This window comes from Aspergillus tanneri (genome assembly GCF_003426965.1).
Source record: "Aspergillus tanneri strain NIH1004 chromosome Unknown AapTan_8_pilon_pilon_pilon, whole genome shotgun sequence".
In the NCBI taxonomy this organism is placed as follows: Eukaryota; Fungi; Ascomycota; class Eurotiomycetes; order Eurotiales; family Aspergillaceae; genus Aspergillus; species Aspergillus tanneri.
The window spans coordinates 1,087,260-1,112,345 of NW_022984635.1; the positions used below are offsets into that span (position 1 = coordinate 1,087,260).

The following is a 25,086-nucleotide window of genomic DNA, read 5'->3' on the forward strand; positions in this document are numbered from 1 at the left end:
CTTTGGACTGTGATATCGGAATGATGGGAAGTCTGGACGTAGACAATGGTTTGTCTTTTTTAAAGAGGATACTGATGGAGAGCAGAAAGGAATACATAGATGGGTAGCATTGTTCTTTTATTGTTTGTCTTTATTATTAATTACTATTGATTTTATTTTGTAGAGGAGAACTCCATCTAACATGTGCAACAACATATCCTGAGGTACTGTACAGATATCTAAACAGACGCCAATCATAATGCAGAACATTAAAGTCGATAAACTAGCATGTAGCTAGTTAGTCTGACCTGATCACTTAAGCTGACAGCCAATAATCAACTCATGGAAGGATCGTGAATGTGACGCTGTGCCACGTACAACCCAGAGAATCCATCCAGACCCGAAAAGCGATAAAACTTAAGTCTTAGCGAAAGGCGGGGAAAAGGGGATGTAACCTCGAGTGACCTCAACATGGAGTCTGACCTGTTTTATTCTGCTGACGCCAAGGCACGAGGGATCAGAAGCATCCACTCTGATCAGTATCTCCAACTTCTCCACAACTGAAATCTCTCCACAAGTTTAAGCAAGCCAAGGAGGATTCCCCAGACGGAGCAAGCCGCGTGGGAAATGCGAAAAAGGCGGAAAAATCCCAAAAAATTCTCACCTAGCGACAACACGAGTCTGATGGCCAAATCATCGCCAACCACCAAGCCGCCGGCTGTTTTGGTGGCGTTGCGCCAATGCGTCTGTCCACTTGCCATTCACTGCGCACGGCATCAGGCGACGTGCGATTCACTCGTCGCCTGGTCTTTGTTCTTCGAGCTGGGACCCCTTGGCCCCTCTTGATCCTTCCTTCCCTCTTCCTTTCTTGCTTTTAAACGCCTCCTCCCTCGTGGTCTTCCTCTAAGATCCCCGCTGGCTGGATTCTGCCTCCTGACAGGTCGGCAAGATGAAGAAATTCTACAATGTCTACTTCCTTTGCAGCTTCATCACCCTCGGTGGTGGTCTCTTTGGCTTCGATATCTCTTCCATGAGTGGTAAGTAACTTGTATTCTCTTTTGTCTTCTCATTTAACTCTCCAGGGGTTCTCGGGACCAATGCGTACACAAACTACTTCCGCGTCGGCTCGGGCCAGTATAAACAGGTGAGTCGCGTTGTTGAACCAGGAGGGTTCGAGTCTAATCCTGACAGGGTGCCATCACTTGCGCCATGCCCTTTGGCTCTCTCGTCGGTGCCTTGTGCTCGAGTTTCATCGCCGATAAGTACTCCCGTGTCACCGCCGTCCAATTCTCCTCGATCTTATGGATCCTAGGTTCGATGTAGGTGGTTCCTACTCTCTCTGCGCGTCTCCCATCATGCTGACACGCTATATCAGCTTCATGTGTGCTTCGAATGGAATTGCTCTGCTGGTTGTGGGCCGTGTGATTGCTGGTCTCTGTGTCGGTATTGCCTCCGCCATGGTGCCCGTCTACCAGGCCGAGGTGGCACCCAAGGAGATCCGTGGTCGCGTCATTTCCTTCCAGCAGTGGGCGATTACTTGGGGTATTCTCATCCAGTACTTTATCGTAAGCCTCCTATCCTCATCCACGGGTGACTGTCGGCTCACGCGTGCCTCCCGCAGCAATATGGTGCTAGTAATGTCGACGGAGGTCCCGACAGCCCAAACCAGAGTACCGCTGCCTTCCGGATCCCCTGGGGTATCCAGATGGTCCCTGGATTCATCCTCTTCTTCGGACTGTTCTTCTTCCCCAAGTCGCCCCGTTGGTTGGCCAGTAAGGATCGTTGGGAGGAGGCCATGGAGGTCCTGGCGAACCTGCACGGCAATGGCGACGTGAATCATCCTAAGGTGCTGGCGCAGTATCGCGAAATCCAGGAGGCTCTGGCCCTTGAGCAGGAGCAGTCCCGCACCAGCTACCAGGAGCTGATGAAGCCGCGCATCCTTAAGCGTGTGGTCCTGGGCATGAGTCTGCAGATGTGGTCCCAGCTGTGTGGCATGAACGTCATGATGTACTACATCGTGTACATCATGCAAAGTACCGGCACGGGCTCCCCCTTGCTGACGGCATCCATCCAATACATTCTGAACACCGCCCTCACGCTGCCGGCGATTCTGTTCCTCGACAAGATCGGCCGTCGTCCCGCCATCCTCGTTGGATTCGCCTGCCAGGCGGCGTTCCTCTACATCGAGGGTGGCCTGCAGGCCGGTTATGGAAAGCCGAACCCAGGCACGGATCCCAAACTGGATGCTATCTCGTGGACAGTGGCGGACCATCCCGCCGTCGGCAAGGCGATTATTGCCATGTCATATCTCTTCGTGTGTTCATTCGCCACCACCATTGGACCGACCTCGTGGACATACCCGGCGGAGATCTATCCCGCCAAGGTGCGTGCCAAAGCCGTGTCGCTGGCCACCGCCTCCAACTGGACCTGGAACTGCTTGCTGGCGCTTTTTGTGCCTCCTCTTTTGTGGTCAATTAACTGGAAGATGTACATGATTGTGAGCCTCTTCTCCGGGGTTATGAACTTGGACAGAACTAACCTTGTCTAGTTCGCCGCCTTTAATACAGCCGCTTTTGTCCACATGTTCTTAACAGCGCCCGAGACCAAGGGCTACACCCTCGAGGAGATGGACGAGGTCTTTGACAGCGGAATTCCGGCCTGGCGCAAGCTGAACAAGCGCAGCCGACTGGAAGAGTTGGAGCAGGAGATTGTCGAGGGGAACATCAAGGTTGCTGGGACTGGTGAGAAGATGTAATGGATGGGACATGCATGGGTTATGTATGGGTCGTCTGGTGCGTGGTCAGATAACAGTTATATGTCTAGCCATGTTACGACTGACTGTCAGTGGATTAATATTCTATGCTTAGCTGCATTTTACATAGTAATAGCAAGATGTATTGCCGAATGGCATGACCGTAGAATTACCTACATAGATTGGAATGTGAGATCTGAGAACCCATTCCTTTCCTGAAATCACTAACTGCTGCACATTATTCATGAAATCTCCTAGTAACTTCACTACACGAGCTTATCGGTGCCCTCATACAATACACTCGTCCTCCGCTTCTTCTCCCGGTGGGGCCACCTCCAATTACGAATGTATTCCGGATCAATGCCATTATCCAAAGTTTCCGCCGTGGCCGCCAGCTGCAGATTGATGAACCGGTCACGAACCCCGGCGGCCGTGTTCCCCAGGGAAGGGATACGATCAATAGCGTCAATAGCGAGACGATATCGATCCGTCTGGTTCCGCACAGCCAGCTGGAATGGCGTATCGATATTCCCTTTCTCCTTGTACCCTCGGACGTGCAGATTATGCTGACCGGGTCGCTTGTACGTCAAACGATGGACTAACCACGGATACGAATGGAAATTGAATATAATGGGCGTGTTGTCAGTAAACACAGCCTTCCATTGTCGATCCGTCATCCCATGAGGATGATTTACCCCGGATATCAACCGGAACAAGTCCAACACGTTCACGAACCGCACCTTCACCTGGGGAAGGTATTCGCGCAGCAGCGCCGTGGCAGCTAGCGATTCATGCGTGGGAACATCCCCGCAGGCCGCCATGATCACGTCCGGCTCCTGACCCTGGTCGTTGCTGGCCCAGTCCCAGATCCCGACGCCCTTGGTGCAGTGCTCGATTGCCTCGTCTATGTTCAGGAACTGGATGTGTTCCTGTTTGTCGGCGACGATAACGTTGACGTAGTTGACGCTGGAGAGACAGTGGTTTATGGTGGATAGGAGGGTGTTTCCGTCCGGTGGGAGATAGATCCTCACCACCTCGGGACTCTTATTCGCTACCACGTCTAGGAACCCCGGATCCTGATGGGTGAATCCGTTATGGTCTTGTCGCCAGACTGTTGCAGTGAGGAGAATGTTCAGTGATGCGACTTTCGCGCGCCACTCCACCTCTAGACACTTCTCGATCCATTTGCAGTGCTGGTTCACCATTGAGTCGATGATGTGGATGAATGGCTCGTAGCTGTTTAGTAGACCGTGTCGGCCGGAGAGAATGTACCCCTCTAGCCATCCTTCGCAGGTATGTTCACTGAGAATCTCCATGACTCGACCATCCATTGCGAGGTTTCCCCCGTCTTTGTCTTCTTCGAAGTACTCCCCCATCCAGACTTTCTTCCCCGCCTTGTATACTTCAGCAAGTTTGTTAGACTCCGTCTCATCCGGTCCGAACAGTCTGAAGGTCTTCATATTCTGAGCGATCACGTCACGAAGGAACATGGACATATTGGCCATGCTTCCTCGGACGGAGATCCCCGGATCGATGCCCCGGAGCGCGTAGGTCCTGAAATCAGGAATATCCAGAGGACGACGGATGATACCGCCGTTTCCGACGGGATTTGCGCTCATGCGAGCGTTTCCAGTGGGTGCCAGGGCCTTTAGTTCTGGGATAAGTCGACCGGTTTTATCGAAGACTTCGTCGGGTTTGTAGCTCTTCATCCATTTTTCGAGGAGCTTTAAATGTTCCAGGTTAGTGTTCACGTCAGTGATGGGAATCTGATGCGCTCGCCAGAATCCCTCGAGGAGTTTCCCGTCGACGTGACGAGGGGCTGTCCAGCCTTTTGGGGTCCTCAGAATGATCATCGGCCAGCGAGGACGGAATGCCCTTCCGGAGTCTCGGGCTTGTTTTTGGAATTTCTTTATCTCCAGAACGCAGTGTTCCAGCGTCGCCGCCATCGCTTGATGCATGGTATCTAGATCGCTGCCTTCCACGAAATACGGCGTCCATCCGTATCCCACCAGCAAGGCAGATAGTTCCTCATGGCTGATCCGCGCGAACACAGTCGGGTTATTGATCTTGTATCCGTTCAGATGGAGGACCGGCAGGACGGCGCCGTCTGTACAAGGGTTCAGAAACTTGGTACTATGCCAGCTCGTCGCTAGAGGACCGGTCTCTGCCTCCCCGTCTCCTACCATGGTCAGTGTAATTAGGTTCGGATGATCGTATACAGCCCCGAAGGAATGTGAAATCGAATACCCCAATTCCCCTCCCTCGTGAATACTCCCCGGTGTTTCCGGCGTCGCATGACTGCCTATTCCCCCCGGGAAGGAGAATTGTTTAAAGAATTTCTGCATCCCCTTTTCATCCTCCGATTTATCCGGATACACTTCGGAATATACGCCTTCTAGATACGACTGGGAGAGAATGCCCGGGGCGCCGTGTCCCGGACCGGAAACGAAAAGCACGTCCAGATTGTATTTCTTGATTAGTCGGTTCATGTGAATCCAGGTGAAGGATTGGCCTGCGTCGGAGCCCCAGTGGCCCAGGAGACGAGTCTTGATGTGTTCTTGCTTCAAGGGGATCCGGAGAAGCGGATTGTCGCGCAGGTACAACATCCCCAGACAGAGGTACAAGCTGGCGCGGAAGTAGGCGTTCGTCTTGCGGACTTCCTCGGTGCTCAGGGGGGTGTCTTCTACCGTGGAGCGAGCGGCTCCGTAGGCGGAGATGTTGAGATCGGTATTTGGTGCCATCGATGTATATTGATGAAGGGATAGATGCTGCGGCTATATGATCTAGATCTAGAATTAAATCGACCAAGGGCTAATAACTCAATCGATAGACGATAAGCCTCATGTCTTAAATAAAAACAGGTCTGGTGGTCGATGATATAATTCCCACTGATGTGTCCGGCATGTACCCTCGGGTATCTGAAGCCAATGACGTCTCCATGACGTGCGGTGGTGAGCGAGACAACGAACGTCATGCATTTGTTAAACCAATAAAATGAGATAATTGACAATTATTCCCTAATTGCACAGTATCTTGCCAGCATGTAGGACTGGTTTATGGTATTTGGAACTCTATTGAGGATACTTGATGCGTGGATAAGGGCAGTTTAGTCATCGTGTATACAGATGAAATCCTGACATTAAAATAAATGTTCTAAGAATATGAAAATAAAAGTGCAAGATAGATTAATTGATTTCTCTTACTTCCGATTGTGTTGCCACTTCTATTAAAGGGGGTCCGGAGTGAGTCTAATTTTACATTTTTCCTCCATATCAGCAAAGTATTCGGGATTCAGTCCCCCCGTCGCGCGTTACAAAGAGATATACACAGTAAGCATCTGGCAGTCAATAACCACAACTCTCGGATTGCCTGGGCGGATATTCCCGACTTGTGATGGGTTGAACTTCGGCTGGCGTTGGAAGACTAGGTGCTCTTCCCATATAAAATGGTTCCAAAAATACCTTCATCTAAGCCATGCTCAATTTAAAGAATTCGCTGAGTATATCGAAGGTGATATGAACGAATAGGCCCGCTTCTTCTTAGGTTCCTAACTGCTAATTATAGGAGGAGTCCTGCTGGTACTTTTATGCTGAATTGGTACAGAGGCCTGGTTACTTATTAAATAAATTCACTGTATAGCTCTCTACGAGAATCAAGTTTCTTGAGAAGATCTTCCGCTGTATACCTAGTCGGATGTAGCTAAAGATTATAGGTAAAAAAAAAAAAAAAAAAAAAAAAAAAAAAAAAAAAAAAAAAAAAAAAAAATAAAGGACTGAATAGACATACTCGACTTCAGCCGGCACTTTGGACTCAGAAATTAAGCGAGCAAATCCAACCAGTCCGAAGTATATCCCAGTGGACGAATTGCTATCGGTGGAGCCGTAGAAGCTGAGCAGAGAGTAGGTTCATTTTGATTCATTTTACATAAGGGCAACTTGGCTGGTCCTAGGCTACGCTCCCCTGACTTCAATACTGAGGTCGAGGATGTAGAATATGCCTATATTAGATATTATAGGCTCTAGGCTGTTATTACAGAGCTATCCAGAAATTCAACAAATGGCTTGAATGATTTGTTTACATTGTTTTTACTCACTAATTGCCATGTCTAATCGCACTGGTGTAAGTAGCTAACTTTATAAATTAATGCACCAAGCTTTCTTGGTTCTCTCGTGACAGAACCGTTGGAGAGCCCACACGGAATCAGGTACGGGAAATAAGGTCCCCTTTTAGCGCCACAGCCAGGAGTGTACAGATTTCCAGTAAGATTTGGCAAGGCGCTATTAGCGCCTTGCAGTTAGTGATAACCACTGGGCAGGCTAGCCAAGCATACATATCCGCAGTCAGAAACTGGCTTTCGTTGGTTTATTGTAATTGCTCCAACCTGATTTAGGTACCGCAGTGAACTGCTGTGGGGGTTTGTGCCATCGACAATGTAATTCTAACTCTTGCAGTGGCGCCCGGCGAAACCGGTCACTTCAGACCCTATTCATATGGATTATGATTGGATAGTGCATCAGATACTTGTTCTAGAAGGTATATTTCACGATAATCATACAAAACGGCCTACATATCCTCAATGAAAATTTTTGTCCGCTAGGCCGCAGACATTCGAACAGACAGAGGGGTTTAGACTGGCAAAGACGTCCAGACGGACAATGGATCTCAATAGACGATGAAGCTCTGTGACGACAGTCCTCTATAATAACAGTCCTTCTGTGACCACGGTCATTTCGTGATTACAGTCCTCTTCTGACAGCAGCCCTACTCTGACTGGGTTCTTTCTACGACATGTTCGCATCTAAATATATGCGAAAAGATAATATACGTAATATCAAATGTTGGCTGCATCGAAGTGGAACGTGAGTGGTCTAACGGAATGGGATCAGCATTACCGTTGAACATCATGATATGGAATAAATTCTATAGAACCAGATTGATTGGAAATCAATCGGATGCTTATCTTGTATATAAACCTCAAATTTACAGATAAGCATAACAACAACAATCTTCCTCTGACTTACAACACAGAGCACTTACTGAACAGCAACCAACGACTGACTTGATCCATCGCCAGGAGTGTACCTGACCATCATCATGCATAGCGCCGGCAAGTGTCCTAACGGGCCATAGCAGACATTGCAAGCCCGACTCCAAAGACATTAGAAGAACAGGACTTCTTTGATCACAACCAAGATATTCAAATGCTTAGCCTGTTCGAATGCTGGAGATGGAGCAAGGCTTCGGCTGGCCAATCACGTAGAACCGGGTAGTTACGGAAACTACTGAGGCCGAATACGAACTCACCTCTTTCTCAACATCGTTATATATTAGCTATGAATTATCGGCAACTCCACTTTGTTCACTCATCTCTCTTCTATAGTTAATCAACCTACCATGTCTCTCCTTTACAGATGGTTTGGCCCTCTATACGATGCCTTCCTATGCCCATCACTACCTTTCACCATTCGCTGGCGTCTGGTGGCCCTCCAACCTATTGTCTTCCTCACAAACGCTGTCCAAACTTTTCGAGGAGCCGCGTTGTTCTCTAAAGACCATTATACTGTCATCTGGATTCCACTAAAACGTGCACCAGGCCACTCCGTTCGCGCTATCCTATATCATCCTCCAGAGGGAGGAATGCAGAGCAAACGAAGGGCTCTTCATCTCAACATCCACGGCGGCGGATTTATAGGTGGTCTACCGGAAGCGAATGCACAGTTTTGTCGAAGAGTGGCGACAGAGACTGGAGCAGTGGTGATTTCAACATCACACCGTTATGCACCACGGTATACCTTCCCGGCTGCGCATGAGGACGTCCAAGATGTAGCAGAGTGGTTGATCCAGAATGCCGAGAGACTTTGGGGTGCGGATCCAAGACTGATGAGCGTAAGCGGGTTTTCGGCTGGTGGAAACCTGGCATTAGGGGTTGCGCAGTGGTTAGCTCAGTCAGAATTTTGTGTCAAGGCGTCGGTGACGTTTTATGCACCAGTAAGTCAAAGCCCTATTATTAACTTGTGTTTGAGTAAATGTCTTATTGCATATGTTTAGGTCGATCTGCGGTTACCGCCGTGGGAGAAGCCGAAGCCAGCCAATTTTCCAGAAAAGGATCCCCTAGCTTTTATCTTGCCATTGATGGACGCGTATGCGGGTCCAGAGCGAGAGAAGTACCGAGAGAATCCATTGCTACATCCCATTCTGGCAGATATTGAGTCTCTGCCGCGAAATATGCTGTTTGTCGGTGCGAAGATTGATATCCTTCTGCATGAGCAAACAGTCTTTGTGGATAGATTAGAAAAGGAGGCTGCGGCAATTAACCACAGGATTAAACTTTCAAGCAATTTACCACGAGGAAATCTCTCCGATCAGGCATTAGAAATGTCTGCAAAGCAAGACTGGCCCATGGCTGCTAAAGAATCTTACTATATCGACAGCATGTTCTTCGATTGCCTCCATGGATGGCTCGAACGTAAGATCTCTATCCCTCTATTACCTCTTTTGTGTTTAAAGTCTAACTCTGCTGCAGTTCCTTCCATATTTATTGACGTCAAATTAAGGGATCAGATATATGATGACTCAGTGCGTTTCTTAAATAATGTCTATGTCTCCTATAGATAAGTGGGATGAGATCTCCTGACAACGGGATGTAATCCTGACAAATCTCTTGTAACATAAATGTCGGGCGAGCGAGTCACGTAATGGTCAATATTGACTACTTTGTTATTTCAACCACCATAACGCGCATTTAAATTACACTAAAAGATAGTAAAATTATGCGTTTTTCAGATGAACTGGTTCGCATAGATAATTTGTTATCTATTTTAGCCACTTCTAAATAACTGCATGTGAGGGACTGATACCCGGAGGAGGCTCAGGCTACCAGCCGTCGCGCGGACTTGGAATCGGTCTGATGAGACGTATCACAAAATCCATCATTGGTCGCCGAAGCGAGGACAAATGAGTTAATTTAACTATTCATGAGAAGGGCTCCCCTACTTATTTTCCTTCCCCAACGATTCTTTATGTACGTACCGTGCTTGACAGGACGCACTGCCATCTAGCCCGTGACACTGCAATCACATCTTTAGGGAGACCTTAAAACAATTTAATATTTTAGTTTAAACTTAATATTTAGTAATTATATATCTTCTTATATTCTATGGAGGAGGATGGGACTAGTCTGCGATGCCAGTTTAGCACTGGTAATACCGATATAACTGTGATGAAGACCGTCGTTGCATCGATGCTAGCAAACCCAGGGGGAATCCCTCGACTGAAATGAAATAACCACAAGCACGCCGTTTAAAGTAATTGCTTTGGCTGATACATATGAAGACCGTAAAGAGACATACTACTCCATCTGGGTTGTAGTGGGTGTAATCAAGTTAGACCTGTCAGTCATCATTGACTGGGATTGTCAGTACAGTGAACGGATACTTTTCTCATTAGTGACAGAGGAGTAGAGCTGATTGCAGCTGAGAAAGGTATAACAAGCCAATAAGGGTAAATCAATCGACCTACGCAAGAATGGCGGTTTATAACTTAGTCAGTGGCTTCACCCGATCTTGATGTCTAAATAGGCCAGATAGATTCGAGACGCTACCGGTGAATTCCGGTCGATCTATGTAATCAATGTAAGCACTAATATTCAGTTGCACGGCGGGACGGCCCCGAGGATAGTAGTAGGGGTTTAAATTATTTACACTGATTCAGTTGTAGCTCTGTGCTTCCAGTCTTCTACGGGGCCGTTCATCACCGACGCCCGGGTTGCCCGCTGTATTAAAACTAGGTACATAGCAATCTATCATATATATGTGAGAGGTGCCAGGACAGGCCAATGAAATCTTATTTACTAGATGTTATGGATTCAGGGAAAGATAGCCTTTGAAAGGAGACAAGACGTAGATTGAGCAGTCTCTTGCCGGAATAGTTACAGGAAAAGGGAAGTTTCAGGGGTTAAACCCCACATGCTTGCCAAGGCGCTAGTTATACACCAGCTATACGCCATACCTTCAACTGCAGGCTTTCCTTCCCTCGCTGCGCTAGTCGCGCACCGATTATAGCGATCCTTGAACTCCTCGGACGCCTCGGAGTGGAAGATAATGCATTTTCCCTTTCTTCTGTCCCCTGACTAAATACGTATCCTGCAGAGGAATATACTACCGATACCATTATCAAGGAGGTGTATAAGATTACCAAAGTGCTGACTGTATTCATGGGGAAGGGAAATAACAGCCTTGTGGACCGGACGTTCTCCCTGAAGTTAGTAACGGATAAGAATCCTGGCGATGATAAGAACGCCGAGAAGAATTCGGCCAAACACATTCAGAGCAGCCTGCTTGCTGCCTGTCTGGCTGTTATGCTAGCTGTGATGTTAACAACGAAGTAGATATCGATATTCTGTAATGCCCAACGAATCTCGTCGTAGTACATTTAACAAATACGAGCCTAAACAACCTTGCAACTCTTCTTAAGAGACTTATTTTTATTCATAGGATGGGCACTTGAATCATATTCTTCGGATGACGAACTAAAATAAGCTGCATATTGTCAGCAAATGACCTTTTACCCCGCCTCGACAGGGGAGCTGGTGAGGCGACTCGGCTGAAAGGTGAGAGAAAACGTCCGCCTCGCCTCGAGATTGCTTACGAGGCATCAATCTTGTTACTTCTACCCTCGTTACTATTATTGTGTCTAGACAGCTAAGAAAAAAAAAAATTCTACGACAGATCCCTCTTCAAACAACCATGATATCCTAGAGATGCCTCCGAAACCTCCTGTCAAGCCGAAACATCTGCGGGCGAACTCTGCACAGAATCCCAGTGAGGCCCATGTCCCAGACCCTGGGACTCGCAGAAGCTATGGATTATATTCAATGGCCACGAATTTGCCCGGACCGAGCGACTCTCCCAATATTCGGATAAACACCCATGAAGAAGCATTAAGCAGAGCAGGGTCCGCTGCGTTTGACGCACTGTCGGTGTTTGAAGATCCACAAGAAGAATCATTAATTGATTTATCGCCTGTCGAGTCTACAACGCCAACGGTATGGTCAAGTCAATGCTCGGAAGTATCAGAAGATATGCAAAATATACTTAAACCGGCCAATGTTCAGTCACATTTCATGCGACCGAGTCTTGTCAAAGGCCCACCCCAGATGCCTGTTCATTACATGAAGAGGTTCGAAGTGCCCTGTACTTTGTCAGGACGTTCACTGTCTAACTGTAATGCCAGCGACGAAGAGCTAGCCCGGAGCCTTGCTCGACAGTATAGTCTGCTAGACATTGACAATCTAAGTGATGTGTCGTAGGTAGTCCAACTCTCTTCCAATCCTGGATGTAATTATAACAAGTCGCTGATGTTATACGGTCCCACATAGTCCGATGTTTCGTGATCAGATGGACAGCGTAATGAAGCCAAAAACGCAGGGAGTAGAGCCCCAAGGCCCTCTGCTCTCACTTTCCACCGACGAGCCGAATTATGCGGACAGAGCCGAATGCGCAGATAATCCAAATGGAGAGTCAGAGGATGAGGAAAGGTGCTATTGTGGGAAATATCCTGCGTATAATGGGAAATGCTTCTTTTGCTACCCTTGCGGTCATGTATTTTGTGCAAATTGCTGGATCAAGTCCCCCCCACACACAAGACAGCGTGTTCAAGGAGGTATACCACATGAAATGACAGATCCCAAGCTTGCCAAAATTATTGAGCAGACACTGGAGATCGAAGTGGATGAGAAAACGCAAGCTTGGATGCATATGCAAGATGAGGATTCTTCGTGGTTCGGAACTATCAGGGACGAGGATGATGATATGATTTTCCAGGATCATGGAAGATATGCCAATTTAATGGCTGAGATGGCTGAGATGTCTTCGCGTAGGAAGCAACTGCGATACCCGAGTTTGGTTTCCTTCGTTGGACAGACGGGGGCTGGGAAGAGCACTTTGGTAAAGCTTCTAATTGAGGTCTGTTGATCCCCTCTCCTCATATGCAAACTCACCCATTGATTCACCCGCAGCTTCAATCAGCTTCTCAGCAGAAGAGACAGGTTCCTGTTGTGGGGTCAATCAAGCATCAAGATCTCCCAACATCGGGAGATGTTCACCTCTATTCCGACCCAGTTTCGGCAGATACGGCAAATCCAATTCTCTACGCAGACTGCGAGGGTCTGGATGGCGGCGAAAGAGCCCCGATGGGTGTAAAATTCATGAAGACCGCGCGAAGAATAGCTGCAAATCAGGTCCCTGAGGAAATCAGGACACGCTCCAGCCCATCCGAGCGTGATATCATATGGGCGACTACTGAGAGAACCAAAAGCCGCGAGTATATAGTTCGTAATCTGTACCCTCGTCTGCTATACACTTTCTCAGACACAATTGTCTTTGTGACTAAGAACCCTAGGTAGGTGCTGGATTGGTTATTTCACTGGGAAACCAAGCTGATGTGCGCATTTATTTCTGCATCAGGGTTGTTGAAAATGTGGTCGACCAACTAATAGAATGGGCATCGGCAGCCTTGGAGAAATCCTCCAACCAACCAGTTCTTCCTCATGCCATCATCATCCTAAATGCAGCCGAGAACAATACAGATCCCCGTTTATGGGATATTGATCAGTCAACGGAACATCTCATGGACAATATGAACGAGGCAATTGAGAGAAACCACAACCTTCGGGCTGTATGTTTGAATCACTCCGAATATAGCGAATGGACCATACTGACCCCGCTCATATAGCGAGTGGCATTCTGGGCACCTAGACAGAGACGAATTACTTGCATTAGAGATCTTCTCCTCTCCTATTACTCAACGATCAGAGTTGTCCGTATCCCAGAAAGAGGACGACCAAAATTGATCAACGAGCAGATCGAGCGTCTGTACCAGGAAATTAACAGGGCATGCCTAGAGTCACTGGAAGCTAAACGTAAAGTACGTTTTCTCTTCTTCTCCGCCCTCCTTTTGGGCTATTACCTCGTATCTTTCTGACTCCAGTCGCGCTCTCTAGCTCAGGATGCTTTTGAATTCGGACGAACTTCAGCCTTATTTGCAACAGGCATTCGACCATTTCACATGCGACTTGGAACTGCCATTCGATTTCGTCCAGGCCTCGTTTGCCAATAGTCCCATCCACTCCGATTTCGGAGGAAATATTCTGAAGCTGGCGATAAATATCCTGGATGTATGGAAAGACAAGCTTGATGGCCCGGCTATATTCAAAGAGCTCAGCTATATCGTTGCATCCTGTGTTATGCTGGACTCAGCTCGGCGAAAGACTTTAGGTAAGAAAGATGTCTTTGCTGAGTTTATAGGTCTTGTTGTACCGCCACTAACTCATTAGAATTGTAGGCCCTGCGGAGAGTGTATTCCCAGAGTATCTCGAGCACTTTGACGACGCTCTGGATGACTTTTGTGACCGCCACTGGCCTTGCGAGTATGTGAGTACCGAAGGACGGTGCGTGAATGTCCGAAGCGGCCACCATGCAAAGGGTCACCAGTTAAAAGACGGTCGTGTTCTGGCAGTTCAAGAGTACCAATCGTCGTTTTCTGCTGGAGAGTTTCGACAAACATTCCGCTCCATGATCTTCACAAATCTGGTCTTTCTACGCCAGAAGTTACTAAATGCAATGGGAAGCTCCGCCGAACTTGAACTAAGAGAAGCAGCATTGATTCACCGAGACTCCGTCCTGAAGAATTTCTATCATCATCTTGGGGGACCAAAGGAATTTGTGAGCCATACAGCGTGCTATGCCTGTCTGGTGGAACCTCCGGAGCATCTATTGCCTTGTGGCCACGTCCTATGCACCCCCTGTGTTAAGATATTTGGGGCAAAGAAGGGGAAGTATGACTTTGAGATCTTATCCTGTCCTTTGCATTTTCTTGAGAAGTAAGTATAGCACTATATCTGTGCCTTTAGCCCCTTTTGTTATCACCAAACTTACAATACCCAGTGAGGGCGAGTGTCCACCATTTTGGCCAATATCAATTAAGCCCCCTCGAGCCGGAACCCGGATTCTGACTCTAGACGGAGGAGGTGTACGAGGGATTGTAGAACTGACGATTCTGCAACAGATTGAGCGCGCTCTGGGCCATGGGCTGTATATCCAAGACTTCTTTGATCTCATTGTGGGAACAAGTACGGGTGGAATTATTGCTCTAGGACTAGGAGCCTGTGGAAATTCCGTCCAGGATTGCACCGTGGCCTTCCGTTCCCTCTGCCACGAAGCATTTACTAAGAGGAAGGGGATAGGAGTTCCGGGAATTGGACAGATCATCTCGGCCTCCAAGCATAGTCAATTCGAAACCAGGCCACTGGAATACGCGCTCAGAACATTTTATGGTGAGGATCGACTCTTTGGTGGACCTCGACAAGGTATCAACTCGGCTTGCTTGAGACGACTTACGAAAGTGGCGGTGCCGACAACAACCACAGCAGGCTCCGTCACGGTTCTTGCCAACTACAACCGACACAGTGCTGTGGATGAACTGTCGTATAGGTTCTATCGGTCCGAAAAGCCCGAGAATGAGATGAAGATTTGGGAAGCGGCCAGGGCGACGTCTGCTGCTCCGACGATTTTCAAGCCGTTTTTCCATAGTCCATCCGGGCAGGGCTATCAAGACGGTGCCATATATTACAACAATCCCATGGAGATTGCCATTAGAGAGCGGAGGTTACTATGGCCGGATACGTTAGAGAATCAACATCCCGACGTTTTCCTCTCGGTGGGCACTGGCTATAAGCCAAAAGCACTAGCTCAGGAGCCTCATCTGCCTTCGAGGCCGTCCAGCTGGGGGGTGGTTTCTCACTTCAAATCACTTGCTAAGATAGCCATTGATCATATTCATAGCAGCTTGAACTCGGAGCGGACCTGGAAAACGTACTTCGAAAAAAACCCCCCACCACCAAGGTTCGACAGGTACATCCGGGCAAACCTAGCCCTAGACAGTGACCCGCCCAAACTAGAGGATGTCAAGGCCATTGATCAACTGAGTGACATGGCTCGATCCAGATTCACAAAGGACAGGGATTTCATCAGATCCATTGCCGATCGTCTCATTGCGTCTTCCTTTTATTTCGAACCCCTTATAGCTCCCAACATGATTGAGAACGACGATGGCTCTGTCTCACTAAAAGGCAACATTCTTTGTAGATTTGCCTGGGGTTCGGAGCAAATTCGTCGTTTGGGTGAATCATTCCATCAGCTGTCAAAGAACACGTTCAATCGGGGTCGCTCTGGATCACAAACAGATGGACACCAGCCATTCTTTATGATCCGAGAGCGGCGCAGAGAAAGGGATGAGCAATTTATTGTAATTGAGGACCAAACCATCCGTTCAATGATCCGTGACTGTCAATTTTCAATGGGCAAGATAGAGGTGCGTCTAACGCAGAGAATGGCAGAGACTGAGATTTTTCTCTGCCTCGACGGAAATCGAAATGAACCCACATACTACCCAATCAGCGGATTCCCAAGATGCCTTCTGGAAGAAGATATGACCGGTATGTACTCATTCTTCCATTTCCTCTTGTGCAGTATCTATCTCCCTTGTGTGCTGGAGTTAATGACTCGGAATATGTCCGGTAGCATCACCATCAATACCCAAATTTTCCCGGAGGATCACTCGTTCCAGATCACAGAATCAATCGCAACACCGAGAGAAATGGCGCACTCCAGTTCTGGAAGAGAATATATACTCAGAAGATCCAATTGATCACTATGGACATGCTTCGTATCAATATCCTGCGAATGAGACAAGCGCCGGCATCTCCGCCATGTCAAGTCGATTTTCCAGCTCAGCATACCTGCCGTCACCGCGAATTGACGCTGATGTGCAAAGGAATACTATCTCTGAGAGTGGCATCGATTATAGAGATCCAATTCCGTATCCGTTTGGAGTGCCAGCTGGAGTGTTTGAAATGCCGGGATCGTCTGAGAGATGGCTTAATCATGGCGTACCTCAGGAATTACCAGCATCGTGTGATGTGCAACCGAGTTCGGAGTTATCCTCAACAGCTGCGAGCGGTGATGGACCGCAGCAAGGCACATAATCAGATCTAGAGAAGCACGAAAGTTGCGGGCGGAAGTGAGGACTGCATGTAGGCCTGCGATAAATATTTAGATTCTGACCTCTTACCAGGAGTTGTTAAACATGGAGTATATACAGTATTCTGCTGGCAGACAACAAGATGCCTTTATTTTCGGGATGAAATCAAAGTTATGTGTACATAGCTGCCGTTGCTATTGCATAATATCTGTTGCTTGGGGCAAACTTAAAAGCTTGGACATAAACAACCGAGACACTTATAATCATTAACAAAACCATAGAGCTATGAAAAACAAAGATCAATTCAATTCAGAAGTATCGTACTATTTAAATAGGAGACACGGGAACGGGGGGCGGCCCGAAAATGACGTATTACAGCAGTTGGGAGGAGCTCGAAATGGCCGCCAAACAGACGATGGAGCACATTAGAAAAAACTCGATTCTTAAGGACGATTTTTTGCTCGCCTTTATTCATGGTGTGCAGGACGGCGCCCATCGGGACGTCCACAGCAAGATGGCTGTAGTCTATGTGATACAGGATTACTTGATGGAGATCCGCCAGGATATCAGTGATGAGTCCTGTTGGAGGAACAAGAGTTCTCAACATCTCGACGAATTGGATTTGCTATCTGGATAGTGAATACAGGTATAATAATAGAATGAGTATAAAACAAACAGGGTGGTAAAAGCAGTCTGCTTAAAGACATTTTACTCACTTTCCTCCATGTCACACTCATAAACAACTATTTGGGTCATTATAATGCCAGGTATTTTGGAACAATGGAAAATCAAATCGCCCGAATACTAAAGCGATGCATAAAACTAGCATATGCCTGCTGAGTATCATCAGTGCTTCTTGAAATTTATGCTTTGTTGTCTTTTGCAATGCTGAATGATCTCTCATCCCACCCATATACTCTTTTCAATCGGCGTCCTAGCCAGAGAAGTCCGAATCCCTCAATACGTGAGCCATGAGGCCGATGGAACGTGAAGGATTTCTGGACATTGCAGTCATGTGGAGGAAGGAATGTATAGACCGATCCAAATTTTGGCAGAATGGAGAACTTCATATCGCTCATAGCTGCTACGAATGCAGACCAGTGGATTGACTTCTTAGTTTCTGGCTTGAAAAGCAATATTGTGAATATCTCAAACGTTGCGGACTTCACCTTGAACACTGAATGTTCCTCAAACTGTTTGATACTCGAATTTGCTGGGGAAGCCGGGGCTACGCTGCTGTAAATAGATGAATGTGCTGGACGGGTCTTCTGTTTCTCCTTTCGCTGCTCAACCTGCACTGCTGGACATATGTTTTCTTTATTTCGGAGTTCGACCACCGTATTTGCATTCTGTGCAGCAGTTGCCTTTTGCTCCTCATTTCTTTCCTGCATATCCAAGAGGCAGTCCTCATTCAATTCTTTATAGAGGAGTGCCAAGTCGGCTCCTGCATTTTCCACAATACATTGGTCCAGCACGTTTATAGCTCCCTCCGTCATCCCTGGCTCTAAAAGATTATTGATAGGGGTGGCAAATTCCAACAAGTCAACCTTTGTTTTAAGCGATTCAATATCGTTGCCCAACGATTTCAGCCTGGTGATGTACGTTTGCCCTTTCTTAGAGTTGATTGGGGGCAATGAAAGAGACCTTGACAACGAAGAAAAGAAGCTGGTGATGATGGCTAGTTCCCCAAAGATGTTGAATTCTCCTAAACACATTCTATCCTCTTCTAGCGGCCTGGTCTGATGGAATTGATCCAATTTCTGAATCCAGTCAATTGCCCGAGAGATGTCTGTTTCCACTCTACAAAGACTGAGTATATAATGAAGCTGAGGGTCCACTCTCGTCAAGGTGTCCGGCTTGACTTTCATAATGACCCGCGAATGGCCATTGTCGTATGCGCCAAAGACTCGTTTGAAGTGTTTCGAGCCAGTACCCATTTGCACGAAGCGCTTGAACAAATTCTGGACGCGGCGATACTCAAAGTGAGAGATGTTCGCAATTTCCTGGAGAATAATGGTACGATAGGCACGGTCATTTTGCTTATTGTTATCGACAAGAGTTTGAAGAAGACGATGAAGGTAATCCCAAACAGCAGCACCGATAACAGCATTGTGGACCATTTCGAATATCGCTATGCTAATATACTTGTCTGTGATAACAGGAAGGACCCGACCTTTCTCATCGGGAACAAGCTCAGGTCGACTAAAGTACCAGAGATTTACTGTGGGAGCAAGACATGTTGGCTCTGTGCGGCACAGATCCACATACTCCTCCAAGGACGTTTTGTGATCCAGAGCGCGGGAAGCCAATTCAGTCAAAGGCAGCTTTTCTGGCTTCGGGTCTATGGAAAGGGATCTCAAAGCCATACGTGCTGTGTCCTCGTCCTTCTCTTGCTGGGTATGTTTCTTTTTCAGGCTGGATCGCAGCTCAAGGATGTCCCCTACCAGTATATTCAGCAATTGTAGCATGTTAAGCTGCCTTTCAATAATAAATTCGCCGGTATACTGGGGTACAATTACTCCAGCTTCAACACCCACTGATAGTTTGTCCATCATCTCTCGATAATATGCAGGGTCTGATGCTCGAAAGCTTCGGCCATATCTTTCTTCATTCACAAAATACGTGAATGAGTACGGGTATGCGTGGGTAGGTCGAAGCCGATTGACCCTCATACTATTGATAATGAATTCTGCATCCCCGGGACCACCGTGCACGCCACTGGCATACTGGTCACAGAGCGAGTTGGTTGCGCGATGCTTTAAATGATCCAGCAAATAATCTGACCCTAGTTCTGCCAGATCTCGCAGATTCCACTCTGGTATAATGTGGCAGACGACGCCGAGCGATCGATCCATTGGGGTCTTCAGAACCACGCCTTCAGCACATCCGGCTTTGATAACTTGTTCCCGCTTTTTTCTTCCCAGAGAGCGCCATGTTTCCTCGATTGCTACCTTATGCAGTTGGTACTTCCTTGCGAGGTCTCGGTGTAGCTCTTTGAGGATGTCCGTCTTATCCTGCAGAGTATCCATGTCGCAGACGTGCTAGGCATTATCATTAAAAAGAATTTCCAATGTGGTACACGGGTGTAATTGGTACTTACTTCAATATCTTAGTGTCGTCAAGTTTTGTAAGAAATCTCACACACAAACTGGAACAGATACGGTAAGGAGAGGAGCAAAAGTAACCGTGAAGAATGCACTGTAGAAACAAAACCTTGGAACATATGAGCCTTGCGTCCTCGTACAATATTTTCTGTATCCAGATCTACCTGCTTAGGTTGGGAATAGGTAAACTGCAATAGGAAGGAAGAAAGGGATGGCTTCTCAAGTTACATGAGGAAGCTGGAGTCGTCGCTTGACTCTCTACTTCTGGGCAGTCACGTGTTGATGAAATTGCCTGGGGCTCTATAGTACTATATTATAGATATGTACCCTCTCATTGCCTGTTTTTTCTTCCCAATGGCAGATGAGAGGTTTCTTATCTACCATATGTGAAAGGCCATAGTTCTAGAAACTACCATCTGCAATGGAGCTGTACTTGGTCTTCCATCTTGACACTAGTCCCTTGCAATTGCATCCTCAGCAATTGGCTTCATCGACCTGTCCTGTTCGCTTAGTAGATATCTGTGGAATTTCAATTAAGTTGTTGTCCAATGTGTGGTCTTTTTGGTTGCACGTACTGGAATCCATATAAAGGCAATCTGGTGTGTTTATAATACTCCAGATATATTGAACAATTTTCTAGCCTGGTTAGAGGTATATCCTGGTCCTAGAGATATATTGACTACTACCTAATATTCACTAGATTTAATCTTGAGAGATAATAATATAAAGATATTATGGTATGATTAGTTAACCATAGTGAAAGGATATAATATTTACTAGCAAGTCCTAAGCTATGTTAATCTAATATACAGCTTCACATTTAAGTGGCTTATTATGATGAACTTTTTACTAGAATAAGCCACTTTGACATGAAAGGTCCAGAAATAGCCAGGGCAGGGAAGTACGCACAGGAACACCTAGGATCAGAAGTGAATGGTACCTCATATAGTAGAATAGACCATCTTTCCTCGTCTATAGACCCACTCAGAGAGACGTCACCCTACTTGGATTCACTGAAAATGTTGCGCACTTCCTCTTTTGGAGAAGTATATAAGGAGGGTCAACCCCCCAGTCTTCTCTCTTCAAACCTTCTCGCCATCTTCTACATCTTGACATCTTGCCTTCCTTACCAGTTCAAACCTTTTTGAAGCCTTTATTCTTTCCTACTTTCAATCCTCCAACATCATTCAAAATGAACTTCTTCATATTTATTACTCTCTTTCTTACCTTCTTCCTCAACATTGTCAATGCAACTCCACTCCAAGATCGCGATATCTCTACCATCCTTGATGATCTCCGCAAGGTTGGTGCCGGTGTGACTGCTCTCAACGATGTTGTCAAGAACTACAATCCTGGAGTCGACCGCGCCACCATCGAGAAACTTGAGCACACCATCGAACATGATATGATCAGCGCTACTCGTGAAGCTGTCCTCAACCAGGCCTTCAACGACCAGGACAGCAAGACCGTCACCGACGCCGCGATGCAGATCAAGCCAGCCATAGAGGACTTCATTCATGACGCTGTGGCCAAGGTATGCCTCTGAGCATTCACTACCGGACGAACAAGGGGCTAATTGTATAACAGAAATCCACCTTCAGAGAGGCCAACCTCATTGGCTTTATGCATCAGAATTTCTTTCATCTCCAGAGCCGCTGCTTCCCTCTTGCAGATGCTTTGCAGAACAAGGTCAATGACGCGGACAGCAAAGCCATACAGGAATATGTTGTTCAGGTTGATCGTGCATTTGAGGATGCTATCGCAGAGTTCAGCTAGATTGTAATTTGTGGATAATTGGGAATTCATGACTTCATGGAGGATTGTGCTTCGCTGAATGACACTAGACTTTGGGTAGGCAGTGGTTGCTAGATATGGTAGCCAAGTATTCTGTCTCCTGTCCTTATCACTAGAAGTCAATACAGCTTATCATTTCTCACTTAAATCCATATCTATGTAGTCCACTGGCGGTACCTGTAGGCATTTAGACCTATGGTAGGTACATATGTCATTATTTGCCTATCGTAACTAATATAGAGCTGTCGACGATACACTTTAAAAGAATCCTTCAGTACGCTTGGATATATACGGTAGAATACCACATCCCAAGATAAGCAAGTAGACAAGGATTGAGGTAATAGATAGCACCCAGATGGAGTGTCCTATAGACGAAGTTCCCTTAAAGGATTCTAATTTCCCATCTACATGTACCTAAGTCTACGAATATGCGTCATATCTCATTCATACTCCAGTATATGAAGAATCCATACTGACCTAGTCTGAGATTAAAGCCAATCTATCCCCAAAGCTGAGGCTCCATTCCAGGAACCTGTCTCTCCCCGACTATCCAGTACAACGCAAGGATATCATCGAGCTCCCTTTTATCCTCCATGGTGAGTCCAGCCACTGTACAGTTATCCTCAACTCACTGAGCAGCCACACAGGAGTCGGAATAATCGCAATATAATCCCCGGTATCCGAGTGCGCGCGGATCCACCCCAGCATAAGCTGCACCTGGGTGACGCCTCGACGTATAGCAAACTCGTTGACTTTGTCGACCAGCTCGAGGATTTTCGGGAAGATCTGTATCCCACATCAGCACAGGCCTCACCAAGTATGAGGATTATTTCCTACCTCGGGTTGAAATCGACTAAACATATTTGTCTGATATCACCTTTAGGGATATCTTCCAATTTCGTCACCTGCCCTGTCAAAAACCCATACCCCAGCGGCGCATAGCTCAAAATATAGCTCCCAGATTCTACAGGTCGCGGAAACTCCGCTGGTAGTCCATAGCGAGAACTCCGCCTCAACAACACTCAGTGGACAAACCGCATGCGCTCTCTTGATAGCGGCGGCTCCAATCTCCGACAGCCCCACTGCTACAATCTGTCCGTTCACGAGCTCTTTCAGTGCTTCTAGTGTCTCTTCGACAGGGACATTGGAGTCCATGCACGTCGGACCGAAAATATTTATCTTGTTCGCATCGTCGTGAATACAGGCACATTCTTCTACGCTGGCGCGTATCCCTTCGCGAGTGTTGGTTGGGGAGAAGGTCTTGGCGTCTAGATAGGCACGGATAAATCGGGTTACTTTTGCTGCGTCTTCGAGGTATTTATTGAAGTGTCTTTATAGCAGTGATAGGCCTGCTGTGGGCTCCTTTGGCGGCATATCGTAGGTCCAGGAGGGGGAAAATGTAGTTGCGCCATTAGTAATGGCGGCTTTCATGGTGGAAAAGGCTTGTTTGTCGGGTGTTGCTTGAGGGCGCCATGTCATGCCGAGAAGGCCGAAGTCAGTGGCTGGTAAGCCGTTGGATGAGGTGGTGGCATATCGAGATAGTGTTGCTGACGATGGTTCTGGCGTTTGGATCTCTGTTTTCTGGCTCACTGTTATATACCATCGCTGTTGAATTGGGTATCGGTGACAGGTGGGATTTGATAAAGTAACCTAGTCATAAAGCAATGTAGAGTCCAACAATGTCTTTGTTTGAAGCTGCGTTGTGGTTGGTGCGGCGTCAAGACGGAGATCGTGTCGTTAGCCGATTGCCCATTCCCTGGTATAAACCAAACTCCGAATACCATCGTTATATAGATGAGGGTTCAATATCCACCTTGTGTCTCAAATTAGGGCTGTATGGTAATATCCGTCCTCGAGGTGTCAGGTTAGCCTGCGCTTCCACTGTTAGCCCAAGGACTGTCAGATTGCAGGGGGACGGAAAAAGCCATTCCATGATAGACGTGAAACCGACAGCATAATAACATAAGGCTAATTGCGTATTTTACATCAAATGATGAGCAAAATTGATAATAAACCTGAGCACAGCCTCCATGAAAAGGGAATGCCACCGATTCAGGAGTGTAGGGCTGTCATATCACATGACCGTCAGACTTTCGATGTATGCACAAAATGCCCCATCGTATTCGTTTAGCTTTAGCATACTAAGCTTTGGAAATTACAACTTAACTAAAAGTGCGCTATCATCCTAGACAGCCAGTATGATATCTGAAACATGGACCGACTAGCGTTGATGCCAACGGCAGAGCCGGCAGCCCGGACCCATCATCGGACATTTGCGAGTACGAACACGGCGCGATTAGGATTAATGCATTTTGTGGTATATTGTAGTTTATTTTCGTGGATTTGCATGATCCTCTAGCTTGAGTAGATAGAGTGGAATAGGGGTGGTGTATAATATCTATAAGAATATAAATTTCCTACAGCAGCAGTAATTTTATATCTTCAATATCGCTCATTCTGGTCGTTTTTTATTACTGTCATTCCTTAGAACTTGCAATTCAACAATTTACTCAGTGCTATATATCATTCATTTGTTTCTTCATTCTCAATCATGACCTACGTCTTCTACCACTTCTCCCCCAGCAAACCAGCCTGCATCATCTCCATTCTCTGCTACGGCATCAGCACAATTTACCACGTCTACCAACTCGTCCAATTAAAATGCTACTTCTTCACAACCTTCGTCATCGGCGCCACAAGTCTGTCCCTTCCCCCTTACCAACTCTCTAATCCAGTCTGACAACAGGCAGTGATGACAATCGGATACATAGCACGAATCATCTCCGCAAACGACACCACCTCTATGTCCCCCTACATCGCGCAGAGCATCTGCATCCTCCTCCCACCGTCCCTCTACGCAGCAACAATCTACATGATCTACGGCCGCATCGTCATCTTCACGCGCGAACCGCGACTCTCCCCCATCTCGCCGTACAAAGTCACCAAGATCTTCGTCATCGGGGATGCTATTGCCTTCCTGACGCAGTCGTCTGGCGGCGGGATGATGGCGATCAAGGACATGGCGGATATGGGACAGAAGATTACCATCGTGGGATTGTTTGTTCAGTTGGGGTTCTTCGGGCTCTTTCTCACGGTGACGTTGGTGTTCGTCAAGAGGTTGAAAAATAGAGGCAAAGATAGGGTCTTGGTTTCGAAAGTAGACAGACTGTTGTTTGTGTTGTTGGGGGTCGCTGCGTTGATTATTGCGCGGTGTGTGTATAGGATCGTGGAGTTCGTTGAGGGTAATGATGGGTATTTGATGGGACATGAGGTGTTTATGTATGTGTTTGATACATTGCCGATGTTTGTCGTGCAGTCTGTGTTTCATCTTTTTCATCCTGGGAGGGTTTTGGTAGAAAAGACGGAGTATATTGATATCGGGGTGTAGAAAGTGGGAAATGTATGATATTATGTATTAGC

General features: G+C 47.0%; 8 protein-coding genes across 8 annotated transcripts; 5 read left to right on the forward strand and 3 right to left on the reverse strand.

Moving 5' to 3' along the window:
• Positions 1-928: 928 nt before the first annotated feature.
• On the forward strand, positions 929-2,734 carry MFS1 (sugar porter family MFS transporter; the record flags this gene model as incomplete). Its single annotated transcript, XM_033575546.1, has 6 exons — positions 929-1,016; positions 1,062-1,123; positions 1,171-1,298; positions 1,355-1,544; positions 1,601-2,476; positions 2,528-2,734. 6 exons carry the CDS (start codon positions 929-931, stop codon positions 2,732-2,734), a joined length of 1,551 nt encoding a protein of 516 aa, XP_033421401.1.
• Positions 2,735-2,997: 263 nt separating this feature from the next.
• On the reverse strand, positions 2,998-5,472 carry ATNIH1004_010980 (phosphoketolase family protein; the record flags this gene model as incomplete). Its single annotated transcript, XM_033575547.1, has 1 exon — positions 2,998-5,472. The coding sequence occupies one exon, from the start codon at positions 5,470-5,472 to the stop codon at positions 2,998-3,000; it is 2,475 nt and encodes an 824-aa protein (XP_033421402.1).
• A 2,653-nt stretch (positions 5,473-8,125) lies between these two features.
• ATNIH1004_010981 (putative lipase/esterase family protein) lies at positions 8,126-11,117 on the forward strand (the record flags this gene model as incomplete). Its single annotated transcript, XM_033575548.1, has 3 exons — positions 8,126-8,719; positions 8,780-9,197; positions 10,879-11,117. 3 exons carry the CDS (start codon positions 8,126-8,128, stop codon positions 11,115-11,117), a joined length of 1,251 nt encoding a protein of 416 aa, XP_033421403.1.
• A 372-nt stretch (positions 11,118-11,489) lies between these two features.
• On the forward strand, positions 11,490-17,405 carry ATNIH1004_010982 (uncharacterized protein; the record flags this gene model as incomplete). The annotated part of the gene is made up of 10 exons (XM_033575549.1): positions 11,490-11,908; positions 11,963-12,034; positions 12,108-12,693; positions 12,747-13,129; positions 13,195-13,405; positions 13,463-13,654; positions 13,731-14,004; positions 14,072-14,609; positions 14,674-16,223; positions 17,104-17,405. The coding sequence occupies 10 exons, from the start codon at positions 11,490-11,492 to the stop codon at positions 17,403-17,405; spliced, it is 4,527 nt and encodes a 1,508-aa protein (XP_033421404.1).
• A 226-nt stretch (positions 17,406-17,631) lies between these two features.
• On the reverse strand, positions 17,632-19,797 carry ATNIH1004_010983 (uncharacterized protein; the record flags this gene model as incomplete). The annotated part of the gene is made up of 1 exon (XM_033575550.1): positions 17,632-19,797. One exon carries the CDS (start codon positions 19,795-19,797, stop codon positions 17,632-17,634), a length of 2,166 nt encoding a protein of 721 aa, XP_033421405.1.
• Positions 19,798-21,064: 1,267 nt separating this feature from the next.
• On the forward strand, positions 21,065-21,648 carry ATNIH1004_010984 (cell wall mannoprotein 1 family protein; the record flags this gene model as incomplete). The annotated part of the gene is made up of 2 exons (XM_033575551.1): positions 21,065-21,406; positions 21,460-21,648. The coding sequence occupies 2 exons, from the start codon at positions 21,065-21,067 to the stop codon at positions 21,646-21,648; spliced, it is 531 nt and encodes a 176-aa protein (XP_033421406.1).
• Positions 21,649-22,235: 587 nt separating this feature from the next.
• On the reverse strand, positions 22,236-22,821 carry PLR1_2 (Pyridoxine 4-dehydrogenase; the record flags this gene model as incomplete). The annotated part of the gene is made up of 4 exons (XM_033575552.1): positions 22,236-22,243; positions 22,299-22,452; positions 22,504-22,533; positions 22,594-22,821. The coding sequence occupies 4 exons, from the start codon at positions 22,819-22,821 to the stop codon at positions 22,236-22,238; spliced, it is 420 nt and encodes a 139-aa protein (XP_033421407.1).
• A 1,396-nt stretch (positions 22,822-24,217) lies between these two features.
• ATNIH1004_010986 (RTA1 domain-containing protein) lies at positions 24,218-25,054 on the forward strand (the record flags this gene model as incomplete). The annotated part of the gene is made up of 2 exons (XM_033575553.1): positions 24,218-24,365; positions 24,417-25,054. 2 exons carry the CDS (start codon positions 24,218-24,220, stop codon positions 25,052-25,054), a joined length of 786 nt encoding a protein of 261 aa, XP_033421408.1.
• Positions 25,055-25,086: the final 32 nt, after the last annotated feature.